The 15,878-nt window shown below is 34.4% G+C and overlaps 2 protein-coding genes across 3 annotated transcripts; both read right to left on the reverse strand.

Annotated features, from left to right (window-relative positions):
• Positions 1-58: 58 nt before the first annotated feature.
• LOC141818985 (uncharacterized) lies at positions 59-9,060 on the reverse strand. Of its 2 annotated transcripts, XM_074706377.1 has the most exons (13): positions 8,993-9,060; positions 8,640-8,924; positions 8,434-8,542; positions 7,161-7,239; positions 6,385-6,481; positions 5,008-5,110; positions 4,714-4,847; positions 4,443-4,620; positions 4,194-4,351; positions 2,824-3,033; positions 2,335-2,682; positions 606-732; positions 59-429 (listed from the first exon to the last, which is right to left on the reverse strand). In XM_074706377.1, the coding sequence occupies exons 2-13, from the start codon at positions 8,733-8,735 to the stop codon at positions 278-280; spliced, it is 1,791 nt and encodes a 596-aa protein (XP_074562478.1). In that variant the 5' UTR covers positions 8,736-8,924; positions 8,993-9,060; the 3' UTR covers positions 59-277. The 2 variants fall into 2 exon arrangements, with proteins under 2 accessions (XP_074562478.1, XP_074562477.1); XM_074706376.1 differs by having other exon boundaries at positions 8,640-9,048.
• A 1,678-nt stretch (positions 9,061-10,738) lies between these two features.
• On the reverse strand, positions 10,739-15,659 carry LOC141818983 (aminoaldehyde dehydrogenase 2, peroxisomal-like; the record flags this gene model as incomplete). The annotated part of the gene is made up of 6 exons (XM_074706374.1): positions 10,739-11,037; positions 11,111-11,217; positions 11,799-11,859; positions 11,958-12,109; positions 12,176-12,253; positions 15,546-15,659. Coding segments are annotated over 6 exons (603 nt in total), but the record flags the coding sequence as incomplete, so codon positions are not given.
• Between the last annotated feature and the right edge of the window lie 219 nt (positions 15,660-15,878).

Genomic DNA, 15,878 nt, shown 5'->3' on the forward strand with positions numbered 1-15,878 from the left:
CGCATTGTAAACAAGATTTCAACTTAAGCTACGAGGTTAAACAGAAAGTTGATGGACAAGGATTCGTTAGTTTGGAAAGCAAAAGTATATGAGCAGGTAAATGTGAATTTTTCTTCAATAAGAAAACCACAAATCCATATTCATGGGAAAAATGTAGCACTCAACAACCTCGGCTTGGCTTAGAATTAGGAAAGTGTCCAAATTCAGAAAGAATAAGGTTTATTCGCCGCTGTTGGTTGCCTTATTATATTTTTTGCTCTCCTACTTGAAGTTTTCCTCAGTGCCTGAAGTGTCGAACGTTGGTGAAGAGAAGTGAAACTCCATATTTGTTACAACAGTCTACAGCATCTCCATCTTTTATGCTTCCACCAGGTTGTGTGATGACTCCGATGCCATTCTTGCATGCCTCTTCGACGGCATCATTCCAAGCTGCCAATGCGATAACTCCACGTTAATAATAAACCACAGACAGAAAGGTTATCCAAATATAGACAACGGGAACCAAACAGGTATCATAGGTATCATATACAATCTCAAATCAATAAGCTTGTAGAAGTTATCTGGTAAGAAACCGGAAGCAATCTCTGAGTCCCAAGTACGCTTACCAAATGGGAAGAAGGCATCACTGGCCAATGCAGCTCCTTTTGCTGCTTCTCCGGCTTTTCTAAAAGCAATCCTTAGGCTTTCCAGCCGGTTCGGCTGCCCACTACCCATTCCCAACATGCAATTATCCTGCAAAAAGAGATCACTTGGCCCTTAACTGAATGATCATGGACGGCAAGGCAACAAATCATAAGATTTGGCAAATATTACAATATATGAAGAATATATGTAAGAACAAACAGGTGCAAATTCTCAGAAATGATACTTTGGTCAATTGTCAGTCTCCTTTACTATTTTGCTTCAAATAAGAATTAGTGGACTGCTATTAATAATTTGGTCAAGCAAAAAGATGTTCCAGAAAAAAAGGGAAAGATGACCACTATTATTGAATGTTTACACCCACTATTACTGAAACTGTACTTGCCCACGCAAAAATCAGTTTATAAAGCAAATTGATTTTGGGCAATCCAATGAAAATGAAATATTATCAAATTGCTTACTAAAAGAATGGTGGTTGAAATACAAAAGTGTAATTGCACGAACAAGTTTATAATTGAGAAATGAAAACATGGATATTGCCGAAGTTCCACCAACCCAAAATGACTATAAATTTAGCTTAGCTATGAAACTCATGGATCATTCCTCCAAGCCAAATTAGGGAGCACACTACCTATGATCTAAAATGCTTGGTGAAAATTCACACAACTTGCATATAAAGCCAATTGCAATAACACTTCAATGAGGGTTTTTGCCAACTCATAGACTAGCTACTTCGCAAATATTACCATTACGTAAAAATGATAGAGAATTCCTTTCTGTTCTTATCCGGACTAGAACCTTTGTACATTTCGAGTGTGAGCCACTTCATAACAAATTGGCACAATTAATGCTAGCATAGCAGCATCCTTCACAATGCCAACTCATGCCAAAAGTGTAAAAAATATCCAAGCGCCATTTGGCCTACCAACACCTATGACGCATAATGATATGATGCAGAGTATCAACAAAACCAATATAATTAACTATTATTTCTTCTTGTCAACTTTATATCAGGAACTAAAGCTCATAATCATTGTTGGTAACAATATAAACAATCTTGATGGAAATATTCTTACAACAACTATGAATGTGTTCTGGTAGTCAAATAAAATACTAGAACACGGAGATTTTTGCATGAGGCAGTCAAATCTTGCCTAGCATATATGCACAAACCGTTATGGCTCAAGCAAGGTACAAATCAAGAATTTATTAGGAGTGGAATTTATGTGATGTGTGGTGTCAGTAGTAATTGGCAGTAAAGGAATTCGTTAGAGTTTGATATATGTGCTAGAGTGTATGCTGTGTGAAGAGTATGAGAAGCCATGTTTAGCAATTCATGTAGAGAGAGGAACTAGAACATGCAGCCTATATACTTAAAGCATGACAATGAGGAGTTAGATTTGAAAGCAATCTCTTCCTTTTTATCATTTTTACATAAGATCATGGGCTCTCTTATTCTCTTCTATAAGCTCCCTTAACCATCAACTGTGGCTTGATCAAGGGACACAGCATGGCATGGTAACAATGCTAGATGTTGTAGCTTCCTAAGAAGTCAAAAGAAGTTCAAATCCAAATCACTTGACATGCTACATAAAAATAATAAGTAATAAATAGAAAAAGGCTACATAATTTAATTAACATGAGTGAATTACCGTTAGGAAGTAGATACAATTAAAGGGAGGGGGAAAATACCTTAGCTATTACTATGGCATTACTCTTTACATGTTTGACACAGAGCCATGCAAACTCTGCATCGTGAAGCTCAGCCTCCTCTGGAACTCTTTCAGACATGATTGAGAATTTGATATTTTCAGGGGTTAAGTCATCAGACTCCTGGGCTAACCATCCACCACCGACTTGTCGAAGTGACAATAGTCCTTGCCCAGTCTTCTTTGCCTCGAGAATCCTCAAAGCCTTTGACTTCCCTCGAAGGATTTCAAGTCCTTTTTCAGTGTATTGAGGTGCAACTACAATCTCGTAAAACATTCGAGTAGTACCATCTATTGGGCTTCTAAATTCCCTCAGTTCCTTCGCCAGGTCCTAGAAATGTAAAGTTACAAGATGAATTGATAATAAGAATAATAGGAAAGTCAGTGATTTAACTATAGTTCTATTTTTATTTTTCTATTGCAGGCCTTTAAAATATTGAGCAACCATGATTTTCATGTCTATGTTGCTTACCTCATCTATTGTTGTGTTGAAAGCAACAATGCCACCAAAAGCACTGACAGGATCTGCCTTTACAGCTAATCTGTATGCCTCCAGTATGTCTTGCCGTGATGCTACCCCACAAGGATTTGTGTGCTTGACAATCACACAAGTAGGGCTCTTGAATTCTGAAACACAATTCCAAGCAGCATCCGCATCCAAGTAGTTGTTGTACGACATTTCCTGGACCAAAGGAGTCAACAAATGAGGCTAACAAAAGCATCAAGAACACAAATGAAAGATAAAGAACAAGGCCTAAAAAACTAAAGGGTGTGAAATATGAACTTACATATTGTGAAGAACTAAAGATAAGTCTTGTTTGCTATCAGCTATGAAATAGATACCCTAAGCTCACCCAGATCAATGATTTCACGAGAAAGAAATATAGCACTTTTTATGTGTTATAAAATTGTGTTTTTAGCTAAAAACAAGAAAATACATGAATTTTAACTACTTTGGATGCACAATCTGCCTTACATGTCTACAAGGACTTCCTCTATATACCAAATGGATAGTAATCAAAATTGAAATAAATGATATTACAAGTTTGCAACCATGACATAAAATCACCCTCAGCTACTATGTTGACGTAAAGCTTCTATGCAATCAATATATGTAGACAACTTAAAGCTACTGAATTCCAAAACTAGAATGGATTTACAATCAAATTTAAGCCAAATTAGCCTCAGTTAAGATGTAGTTAGATCTCTAATGGTTTTAATTTAAGATTAAATTGTATAGGCTCCAGTTGAATCATACAAACTGAATTGGGTTATTACACAAGTATATTCGTGCAAAATCAAGTTACTAGATTTAATTTTTTTCAATTGTGTAACAGAATTTTTCTAACGGTACTACCATCATGTAACAGATTCTTTGATATTGGCTAATCAAATTTAATTTCTTATATGTTGAGTTTATTTAATGATTAGGCTAACTAGTTTTAATGGGTTATTTAATTTGAGATGGGTTTCATTCTGCTTTCAGAATCATATATAATAAGATTAATAGTGAATCAAAGTAGATCATCATGATTCTTTTTCCTTGATTCATACAAATGAGAAGTGTTAAGGCACAGGTCATCGATCATACACCATTATAACAACTATGCTCAAGAGGATAATCAACCAAAATTGTCAGCACGACCATTGTCCAAATCACTATAGTTATCTGATAGGTTGCAATACCAATGAAGTTCATTAATTAGTCCAACTCAGTTGTAAATAGTGAAAATAAATTACATTGGCAAAGAGCATAGTAGCAAACAAACAGATAGGATTTACCATCTTTGACCTGATAGTATAAAAGAAAGTTGAATATCCAAATCAAATAAGTTTTTTTACCTTTCCGTGATGTTGTATAGCAGTGGCAATGCCACCTGCATGAACAAGAGATATACTCTTGTCACCATAAAACGCAGCTTTCTGATGGGGATTTTCCCCATATCTAAGTGTAGATTTTAGTGAAAGGGACATTGTTAAACTGGGAGGAAACTTTTCTCCTAAAATAAAATTGTAGAGAAAGGGGGGAAAATCATATTAAAACATGTATATAAAGCGTATAATCCATAGAAAATGATGAGCCATGCTTACCATCCTCTGTTTGTTTCCATAACCACTCTGACACTGCTGAATCATAAGATGCAACATGTTGAAAAGCTTTCCATGCCAATTTCTTACGAAATTCCTGGTTGTCTTGTTTTCCTTTTAGAAAGTCTAAGACAGTAGGATAGTCATCATGGTCAACAACAACCAATACATCCTTGTGATTCTGCCAAAACAAAGTCATCCTTGTAATTCTACAAAAATAAATACTTATCAACAAAGCAATTTAAATGTCCATATGTTCAGCTCATTTTGGAACCTTAGCCGCAGCGCGTATCAATGTAGGGCCACCGATGTCAATATTCTCAACTCCGTCTTCAAAAGCAATCGAAATAGTACCAGTAACTTTTTCATAGAAAGGGTACAAGTTCACCACCACTACATCAAATGTACCTATGAAAATATCAACAAAGATTTATATTACGAATTTATTAGTATTTAAGTCATAAAAAGCAATTCCATCCAAACACTAAAATAAATTGAGTATAATAATTATCTAAAAGAGCCTATACAAAAATAAATATCTAGAAGAACAAAGTTAAGTATAGCATACCAATGTCATGGCTACTTAAAGCATCCATGTGGTGACTATAATCTCTACGAGCAAGAATACCACCATGTATACTGGGGTGTAAAGTTTTCACACGGCCGTCAAGCTGCAGAAATTAAATTTCTTTAAGTGAGGCATTATCGAGCTGTACAAAGAAAAGTGACCGTAGAATATTGAGTACTCCAAGAGGAGATAGAAATTAAGAGAAAATCTTCTGAGAAAATGACCATACCACAGCCTATAGTTTTCTCATACACACTATTTATAATACAGAAGTTACTTCCTTCAGTAGATCTTATATCTTAAGATTCTTAGGATTGACTATAATGTGCCGAGACAAAATAATCTCTAACACAAAAACAAAACTGAATGTTCGTAATTAGTAGTATGACTGCTCACCAAAGTGGCTGGCAAATGGGTGTAAATTATTTAAGGAATTTAAGGATGAAACCTACAGAATATACTAAAACGCTCTAATACTTGGATTCTTCAGCTATCCCCTCAATACCCGTGTTGTACACCAACCACTCACAAACACTGACATCACTATTGATCATGTTGGACACTTAAAACTACACACATCAAATACTTGTACATGATTAAAAGTAACATAATGAAAAGCTTATTAATTTAAAACACATTTTGATGATTGCAGACACAACATCTATAAGAATGTAATAAAATAGACAATTGAGAACTAAGTCACCTATCATCTAACATAAGCACATCATGACATGGTCAAGCATGATTATGTACAAGTCCAGTCTACTAGTCAAACCACATGTATATAGTTTATTGTACAATCATACTACTCATCATAAAAAAAGGAAATATATAACACTAAATTGAAGGAAAATTTGATGGATCAATATGGTTATCATTGACAGCTTGCATTCTGCTTTAATTGAATAGAGCAACAAAAGCAACATGGAATTTTGAGTCTCCACTTTGAGAAGTGAATAGAAATGAACTGGTGTCCTGTTCAAGTTTGAAGTATATGAAATTCATGACTATCTAATATTTAGTAGCTGACTCTCATTTAATCATTTGACAATAAATCAAGTTTGAATTCTATGAAACTAATAACTTTCTGCATAGATATCTAGTGACTGCTTAACCATAGTTGTTTACTTCCCCACCCTCAAAAAGCACATCGTTAGTAGTTGGAGATTATTATATTCTAGTTAAGAAACAATCTAAGCTAGCTCATTCACTTCAAACAAAAACTGTAACTAGGTCAGTAAGCAGCACCTTTAAGAAATAAACACCGGTCAAGCTCAAGAATCAAGTTACATTTACAAATAATAATTGAAAGTTGCAAGCCTGCAAAATTATATTAGCCAAGTTTAGGAAGAAGCTCAAGGTAACTAATGAAAATACCATTTCTGGGAAATGGGTTATCTCTTCAACTTTAGTCACAGGGATACCAGCTTCTTCTAAAGCAGATGCTGTTCCACCAGTTGAGACAATAGTGTATCTACATTACAAGTAATTATTTTAAAAAAAAACTATAAAACTATAAAATATGCAAAATGTTGATTGATATTTAGCTAGTGTCCTAGCTTTCAGCAGTTTTAGGACAGTATGCATGATAAAATTATGTCTTATTCATCCAAAGAGAATTTACCATTAGATGCTTAAGTGGCTATCGTCTTATGTGAAATTTCATTTAAAAAGGCGGCTTGCTCTAGTTGCTGTCTACTATTAACCTAGCCTTTCTTGGAAAATGAGTGGGCAAGAAATTGATTAATATATGACTGCTTAACAATCACTATCCAGGTTTCCAGGTAAGTAACAACATCCTAATTTATAATAGATTTTGGTTCTTTGCCATTACTAGTTAACTAGCACATAATCAGCTTATCATGGTTTTTGATACCATGTATTAATTGAGTAATCAAACAGACAATTGAGAATAAGAATTTCTAAACAAAGATAAAAGTCATCAAAGTCTCATGGACACAGTTCTAGGCAAAAAAAATGTTTGGCAGCAATTTATATCCATCAATTTTTATATTTTTCTTAATGTAAAGGGATGGGAATATTTACTATGCTCTTCTAAAATCTAAATAACCATATTGTCGCATGGAAGAACACATAGTAATTAAACTCTATAATCCAAGACAAACATGAAACTTCAATAAAATGTTACTCACCCTAAACCTTGAAGTCCATGTCCAAGAAAAGCTAAATCTCGCTTATTTGACAATGATATCAATGCTCGCTTTTGTCCTCCTATAAAGCTAAGAAACATTACCTCATAGCAAGTAGTTCAATCAATAATACATTGGCACTACACCATAAGTAAAATCAGAATTATGTAATTTCCCTACAACAGTATGCACAAGATGAGATGAAGTTTGAGCATGAGATCAGACTACATACTAGCAAATTTAAATGTCATCACTAGGAAGGCTTAGTGAAAAGGAAATCAAGAGAGAACCAGCCCAGAGGACATGCCACCAAAATTTTGTCCTGTTAGGTGTCATATATTATGCCAGTGTAAAAGAACACTGAATCAAGCAAGAAAATACTCCATAACTACTGACCAACCACAGCACACACAGGTGCAACAACAAGAAGCCATGAGCACATTAATTGGAGCTGGCTATATGGATCTTGTTGTATTAATGAACTCTATGTAAGACTATACTACTACTATTGGATCATGTATTTCTCTTTCAATTATGTTAAGTAGAGCCGCTTTTAATCTACCTTTCGCCCTTAACTCTACTAGATTCAACTTGTACAGCTAAAGAATTTGACATTTGAACATCTCTCATATCATTTTAATATATTTCTATCGATTTATCACTGGAATCACACCTAATTGCTCTAAGATAGTAGTATTATTATTCTCTTTTTTGGTATCTCAACTCATTTATTTTAGCCCTCTCATTTCTACCGCGTTAACTTTTTGTTCATGTTGTTTGACTTCATAACACTTTGGCTCAAATCATGATTGAACAGACCACAATTTTGCAGTACAAAATCACTCGTCCTAAAGGCACAAACAATAAATATAAACTCCAGAAACTACTTGAAATTTCTGATAACTCACTCTTGATATTATTAAGTATATCCTCATCAAATTTCTTTTTATTGAATAATACAAGTTTTTATTCAAGGATAAATTTCAGTTTATTTATGCAGCCATTAATTAGAAGCTTAGCTTTATCATTTATAAATAGCATGCAATCTAGAGGCTTATCTTGCCTAATATCTTTATCTAGAAAAAAAAAACAGCGTTAGAGCTGAATCTTCATCTTCATCTTTAATATATATATAGAAAGGCAACGAAAAAAAACAAATATTATATGGAAACGTTATCCTATCACTACGGTTTCTCCCCTCATAAAGCACAGTTCAAACCTTGACACTAGAGCCATTGCTATGGAGAATGAAAAGAAAACAGAAAGTGATCAATACCAGGGGATAAAGAAGAAGTGGCATCCGTTCCCAGTTGCGCCATTGCTCTGATAATACCGTGCGGTGCAGAAGACAATCGACGCACAACCAAAGAAGGGATTAGGCGATTCTGTTGCCGGGAAACAAATAAAATAAAAAAAGTGTCATTTTTACCCTGACAGCTAGTGCGAAAACAAATGAAAAACAAACAAAGAAAAGAAACTCACTTGTAGTGCACGATCGAACCGCTCACGGTGAGCGTAAATAAAACAGCGAGCAGATACGGTGACAGTAGCAGGAGAGTGGGAGAGAGAGAGTTGCATTCTTTAACTCTATTACTCCGCCTGTGGGTGAGGCGGCTGGCAACAGGAAAGGGAAGGCTCAAAGGAAGTGGTGGGTAGTGTTTGATGCTTTTCTCGGACTGTGAGGGCAGGGATGGGGAAAGAGATCAAGAGTAGGGCTTCGGAGTCTTAGCTCTCAAGAGGTAGTATGAGCGGGCGGAGGTAGCGACGCTGAAAGAATAGAATCAAGCATCATCGGGGAGAAAGCCAAGAAAAGAAAGAGCGCGAAGTGGGCGGACCGATTCAAGCTTCACTGGGCGGAGAGGTACAATGGAGAAGCTTCACTGGGCGGAGCGGAAGAGAAGGAGATGGCGCAGTCTTCGTGGAGCAGAACGTCTTGGCGGAGTGGCGACGAAGAGAAGGAGATGGCGACAGTCTTCGTGGAGCGGAAGAGAAGGAAGACGGCTTGCAGGGACGCGGTGAGTCGGGGAAATATAAAACCCTAACAAAGATAGCTGAAAGATACGACCGCCTTGCACTGTAGCAATAAAAACTTTGCAATTTTAAATAATTTAAAATAGAATTAAAATTTTTACCTGTATTATTTTTTTCAATTGTAAATTAAGGAATGGAGAGATAGAATTGACAAATTAAATCCGTCGATATGATACATTAGGAAATGACGGTACTCTTTATATCAAGCAATAATTTATTTTCTAATTGTTACCTTTTAATATCAATTTCTTTTTATTTATGCATTAATACCTTATTATTTAAAATACTCTTACAAATTTTAAATTTCCAAAAATGCTCCTTTATTAATACAATGTATTAATAACATCCCACAATTAGGAGTGAACAAAAATTTAATTAAAGCGAATAAATTGATTGAATACAATGATCCGAATTAAAAAAATTTAATTTAATTATTTTAGAATTTTAATTATTTTTCTTAAAAAATTGATTAATTCGATTAATTCGATTCGATTTTGATTTTAAAATTCCTTATTTGATTAAATTGAATTATTCAAAATTCCTTATTCGATTAAATCGAATTATTTAAATTAGAAAAAATAATTTATAAATTTTAAGTAAATAAATTTATAAATCCTTAATTAATTAATAAAATTTTTATAATATTTAAAAATTTTGATTAATTTCGGTTAAAAATCGAATTAACTGATAAAATATCGATTTGATTTGTTCGATTTTTATTGAAAAATTCAATCGGTTCGATTTGGTTCGAAAAAAAATCAATTTATTTAATTTTTCATTTATTTTCGGTTCAATTCGATTTTAATCGAATCCTTACTCCTATCCATAATACCGAAATTAAACTAAATAAAAGTTTTAAAAAATCGATATGAAATTGCACATAAAGACCGCTCCATAAATCAACACGTGTTCATCACAAATCTTTAAGCAATCTTTTTTCTTAAATTTGCTTTTTCTACTAAATCTGTTTCTCTTCCTTCTCATTTCATAGCTCCATTGTGTTTCCTGCTGATCTTATTCAGACCCCAAGTGATTCCCTATTCAATTTGTCGATTTTATTCTTTAATATATAAAAATGGCAGCTCACTAGACAACGCAGAAGGTTTATTCTTTCCATAGATGCCCGATTCCTTTCCGATATGCGCTTCCGTTCCATTCGACTACACTGAACTCCTCCTAAAAAAGCACGTAAGGGGCCACCCACCCTTTCCCCTTAGCCCTCTCACTCCCTAAGAAATGAAAGGCCACATCTAACTCTGTCCAAAAAACTGGAATACGAATGAGATCCACAATGCCATCATTGTATGGCCGATAGTAGTACATGGCTTGACTTGGCATCTTGCCTACCTTTTTATCGAAAAAGGGACCCCTATCCTGCCACTTCTAACATTAAGATAACATTAAGAACTCAAAGGCTTTCATATACAATTCACTGCTTGGATCCTGTAATAGGTTTAGCAGCGTACTGAGATCATTTCGAGTTACAATCTCTCCGGGGCTTACCGTTTGAGCAAGAACATAGGAGAACAGTTTCATGAAAGAAGAACAAATTCTTTCCTTCTAAAGCAGACACAAGTTTTCTTCATTCAAGGAGTCCCAAATTTGGAGTCGTTCAGGAAAGGAGTGCAACAGTATTGGAATTCGAATTATCATAACAGTTCTATTTATTATAATTCACTTTGCTAATTTTCTCGAATCAAGAAACGATCATCTTGGCGGTGCCCGAGCAGATTCTCAATGTCAGAAGCAGTGTGCGGTCTACAGTTTGGATGGAGATTGATACCATCCCCATGGATCATCTGATACGTATTCAGTAACTTGTTTGATGCTCAAGTAGTTGTCCAGCCCCCTGAAAGGTAATACGAATGAGCAAGAGCAGAAACATCTGTGAGATGCACAGAAAATTTTAATGAATACTCAACCATTCGCCAAGTTCGCGACCAAAACCACTGCGCTTGTTTCCTCCCCAGGGAGCTTGACAGAAGCATGGTTGTGAGCAGTTTATCCATACAATTCCGGCTTGAATCACCTGCAAAAGGCAAGCCAAATTAGCCTTACTGAAATGCAATTGGCTTCCCTTAATTTGATCTTTCTATTGAATGCAAGGTCGTTTGCTTGGTGAGGCAGTTCATTAGCCAATACAAAAATATGAGTACGTAAATGGGAGCTTACATTTGAGGCTATCCATAAGTTTATTCATGAAAGAAAAAAATTTTGTTCACATGCTAAAATGAGTTGACCTTCAATATATGAGCACGCCTTAATTTAGATATCAGACCTAAAACTAAAGAAACTCAACTTGTTAAAAAGTAAAGTCAACCTTAATCCTTGAGCTGATGCAGCTGGCTCAGGTTCAAGCCATAAATTTGTAGTTATAACTTATAATGGTCCAGATAGTTCCAAAGAAAGGGATCAATTGATGTCTAAAGCTTTGTTGACTGTGAAATGAATCCAGATTCTACATTCCAATAAATTGGTAAAATATGCATATATTGGGAAGTAGAGACTATTACAGTCAGTTAAGTCATAGGTTCATAACTTAATGAGATGCATAATAACCTATTATAGACAAAATATAACATAGTGAGTAAAGTTGGGGCAGGGCTCTACCTCCGATATCCGGTTGCAGCGCTCGGGATCTTTAGATATCACAGCACCACCCAAGCCATAACTGATGCAGAGTAGAAAGTAATATCAGAGGTCATGCTACTAATTTCACTAGAGGATATTCTCAACTATGCTGCAGTTCAAAAAGTCTGAGCGGCTTACTGAGTATCATTTGCAAGTTCAATTGCTTCTTCCTCAGTCTTAAATGTCTTGACACAAAGAACAGGCCCAAAAACTTCCTCTCTCCAAATTTGCATGGATGTTTCAACATCTGTTATAATTGTTGGCTCAACAAAGTATCCTTTTTGTAGGTGCTGGCATTAGATGATAAATATCAGTCAATTAGCCACTTCTCTATTTCAAAACCAGCAGATATTTACCTGTGGCCGCCCACCGCCACATAGGATAGTAGCACCTTGACTTTTTGCTGTTGAAATGAACTTTTTTATTTTTTCATACTGAAATAACAAGAATATAATTAGATGGCTGCTATATCGTCCGAGATATTTAAGCAACAATCAAACGGCAATCTAAAAAATCAAATAGTGTAGTCCTAACTCCTAAGAAACCAAGATGGTATATGTTTGAAGGAAAGAGATCCACCAATGTCTAAAAAATCAAATAGTTAATTGCTAGATATGGAAGGGAAGATTATAGCTATGTTCCAATGTCAACTTAGAACTTATACTTATTTTTAGTTGTTACAGGTATATCATTCTGCCAAGCTCTAGTCGGCCACTGCAAATGCATGCTGTTCATATATACAATTGCGCAGTCCCACCCAACCTAATATTGATAGAAGTAAAATACATGCAATTCATCTATAGCTTAATCTACATAAAATATTTAAAAGAAAAAATCATCAAGTGAGAAGGGTGATTCCTTTGGAACTCAATTGGAAAAATAGCAAGTCTAGAGGCAATGACTAAAGACCCAATTATTTGTTTCTTTTTAACATACAAGAAGGCTATACTGGGAAATTAGGGGGAAAAGCATCAGACCCAACTTGGTTCATTTCCAGCACACAGGCTGGACAAACACGATAGGGTTGTTTCCAACCCAGCCCAGGCACATGTCATGCTGAGCATGACCTGAGTGCTGGTCATGCAGAGCACAGCACTCAGGATGACATGCTACTGCCTAACAAAGGCTTGGTCTGGCTTTGTGTTGGGCATGAGCCAACCTATTTGACATCCCTAGAAATAAACAAGAGATGTCAAGATAATTCAGAGGAGGTAAAAAGAGAATAAGAAGGAAAGGTATTCATGAGTTCATGACAATCTTGTTCTAGAAATCAAACTAGGCAGTTTGATCAGGATGCCTAAGGTATCATTGGTAGCGATGGTAATTCATTGTCCATTCAGGATAAGCAAACTTAAAAGTGCACAAGAATTGCAAAACCATTCGAGTCTATTCAAAGTTAACTTTGCACTAACATAGAAATATATGATAGCACAAAGAACATGTGCCTTCTAAGTACCATATGCCCATGTTAGACATGGATACCATGTGATCTTGGTGACTAATATGGTTGTTTCCAGAAAAATATATGTGATTAATTGCAATATCAGAATGCAACATGAGTTGTCAGTATTCGAGTGTCAAGCATTTGACACGGTGTAGAAGTTTACAACAGCTAAAGAATGCAATACTAGAGAAGAAAGCTACAAAGAATGACACTTCAACTATTATGAATCAGGTAACTAAACTTTATCCTATTAATACACTTAATTGATGGAAATGTTAATAGTTATAGGAAGAGCCTGTTATACTTCATTTGATATCTCATACAAGGTCTTCTTCCATGGACATCCACCTCTCAGACCACTAAGTCACCTCGTTGATCATGTATATCTATGATTTTATTCTATAATTTTAAGTAGGTCAAATGAGAATAGAAATTTAAATTTTTATCGTTGAATTTAAACTTCAGAAGTAGAACAAACTTTAAATAGAATGCAAAATAGAAAAACAGTTGGACTAGATAATATTCCGATAAAGGTATGAAAGTACCTAAGGAAACAAAATATTGAATGGCTTACAAAGTTATTCAATTTGATATTGAAAGTTAAAAAATATTCAATCAATGAGAGTAAGTACTCTAATTCTCTTATATAAGAATAAAGGAGATGCATAAAATTGTACAAACTATAGGAGTATTAAACTAATAAATCATACTATAAAACTTTAGGAACAAGTAACAGAAAAAAGACTAAGAAAAGGGACTACAGTAACCAAAAATCAATTTGGATTTATGCATGGAAGGTTGACAATAGAAGTTATAGATCTTCTCAGACGACTAATCGAAAGGAATCGAGAACAAAAACAAAACTTACATATGGTATTCGTCAACCTAGAAAAAAACTTATAATAGAATTCCAAGAGAAATTATATAGAGAATTCTAAAAATGAAAGATGTTAGTCTAGCGTATATTGAAGTAACTAAGGATATGTATGAGGATGTAATGGCAAAAGTGAAGATTTCAAGCAGATTAACTAAACTGTTTCCCATAAAAATAAGGTTATATCAAGGATCAACTTTAAGTACATATCTTTTTACACTAATCATGGACAAACTCAATACATCCAAGATACAATACCACGATGCGTGTTATTTATAGATGATATTGTTTTAGTAGATAAGACACGTAAAGAAGTAAATGTTAAATTCGAATCTTGACGAAAAATACTAAAAGTGAAAAATTTTAAGTTTAGTAGAGTAAAGATAGAATTTAAGTTTAGTAATATTGGGCGTAATAAGACAATTGTTAAGATAGGAGATGACGAGTTGTTAAAAGTTTTAAGTATTTAGGATCATTTTTTGCAAAAGGATGGAGGGATTGATTGATGTCTTACATAGCATACAAGCGAGATGATTGAAATGAAGAAAAACATCAGATATTCTTTATGAGCGTAAAATACCTCTAAGATTTAAAAGAAAAATTTTACAAAACAATGTTTAGACCTGCTATGTTATATGTAACTGAATATTGGGTTATGACTCTAGTACATGAATATAACTATATAAGATAGTAGTTACAAAGATAAAGATATTAAGGTGGATGTGCGGACATACAAGAATGTACATGATAAAAAATGAAAATATTAAAGAGAAAATCAGGATTGCACATATTAAGAGAAAACTCCAGAATACACATTTAAGATGATACAAACATGTACTTAGACAACCAATAAATGCTTCAGTTAGATGTGAATGCTTCAGTTAGATGTAAAACTATGACAAATATGCACATCAAACGAGAAAGATAAAAAAAACTTACTCTAATAAAAATAAGATAAAATTTATTTATTTAAATATAAATGATGATATAGTAGGAGATAGAGCTTAATAGTGTAGAACGATTAGTCAACCCCACCTAGTGGGATAAAACTTGGTCGTCGTTATTGTATGTGTATAACTCCTTAGCATTACATGTTAAGGCAAACTCAACCACCTCCATCAAAAAATGAATACAAACCAACAAATTTCTCCTATTAGTTCCCTAATGTACCAGTTTACCATACAATGCAGTTTAGCAACAAGAACTAATTTTCTATTAGAATATACATGGTAAGTATGACATTCCTGAAAATTGACAGAAGTATTTCTTCTGCATTCTAACGCTGGACAAAGTCATACAGTATGCTTCAAATGTACGGTTGTAGAAGTTCAGTTTTAGAGGAAACTATAAACTCAATAAAGAATAAACATCATAAATTGCATCATACTTGAAATTGGAACTTTCATACCTGTCCTTCACTGACGACAGGACCAAGTCTGCATCCTTCTTCTAATGGATCCGAGATCTTGATGTTTTGAATCCATATTACAAGCTTTCTCAGAAATTCTTCTGCAATACTTTCCTATTCATTGGCACAAATATGCAGACATACGATTAAATCTCAATATAATAGGTACAATTAGATATTCAATGAGTTCTATGAAATATATCATATTACACGCAGAATAATTAGGTGAATAGCTGGTAGATTGGGAGGATTATCTAAAAACGTTGAGATACAATCCAAACATTCAAAAGTAAATTAAACTTTGTAGGGAATATTTGTTAGAAATTTAGGACA

The sequence above is a fragment of the Curcuma longa genome, unplaced genomic scaffold, assembly GCF_044706935.1.
Source record: "Curcuma longa cultivar G26 ecotype Majalengka, Jawa Barat unplaced genomic scaffold, ITB_CL_G26_1.1 contig_27153, whole genome shotgun sequence".
NCBI classification, from domain to species: Eukaryota; Viridiplantae; Streptophyta; class Magnoliopsida; order Zingiberales; family Zingiberaceae; genus Curcuma; species Curcuma longa.

Bases quoted from the DNA above. Each gene is read 5' to 3' on its own strand.
- LOC141818985 (XM_074706377.1), bottom strand. From the start codon at position 8,735: ATGCAACTCTCTCTCTCCCACTCTCCTGCTACTGTCACCGTATCTGCT. The intron at 6,482-7,160 runs GTGAGTAACATT...CTTGTAATGTAG, and splicing joins CATGGACTTCAAGGTTTAGG to ATACACTATTGTCTCAACTG. The intron at 3,034-4,193 runs GTAAAAAAACTT...CCTTTGGTCCAG, and splicing joins CTATACAACATCACGGAAAG to GAAATGTCGTACAACAACTA.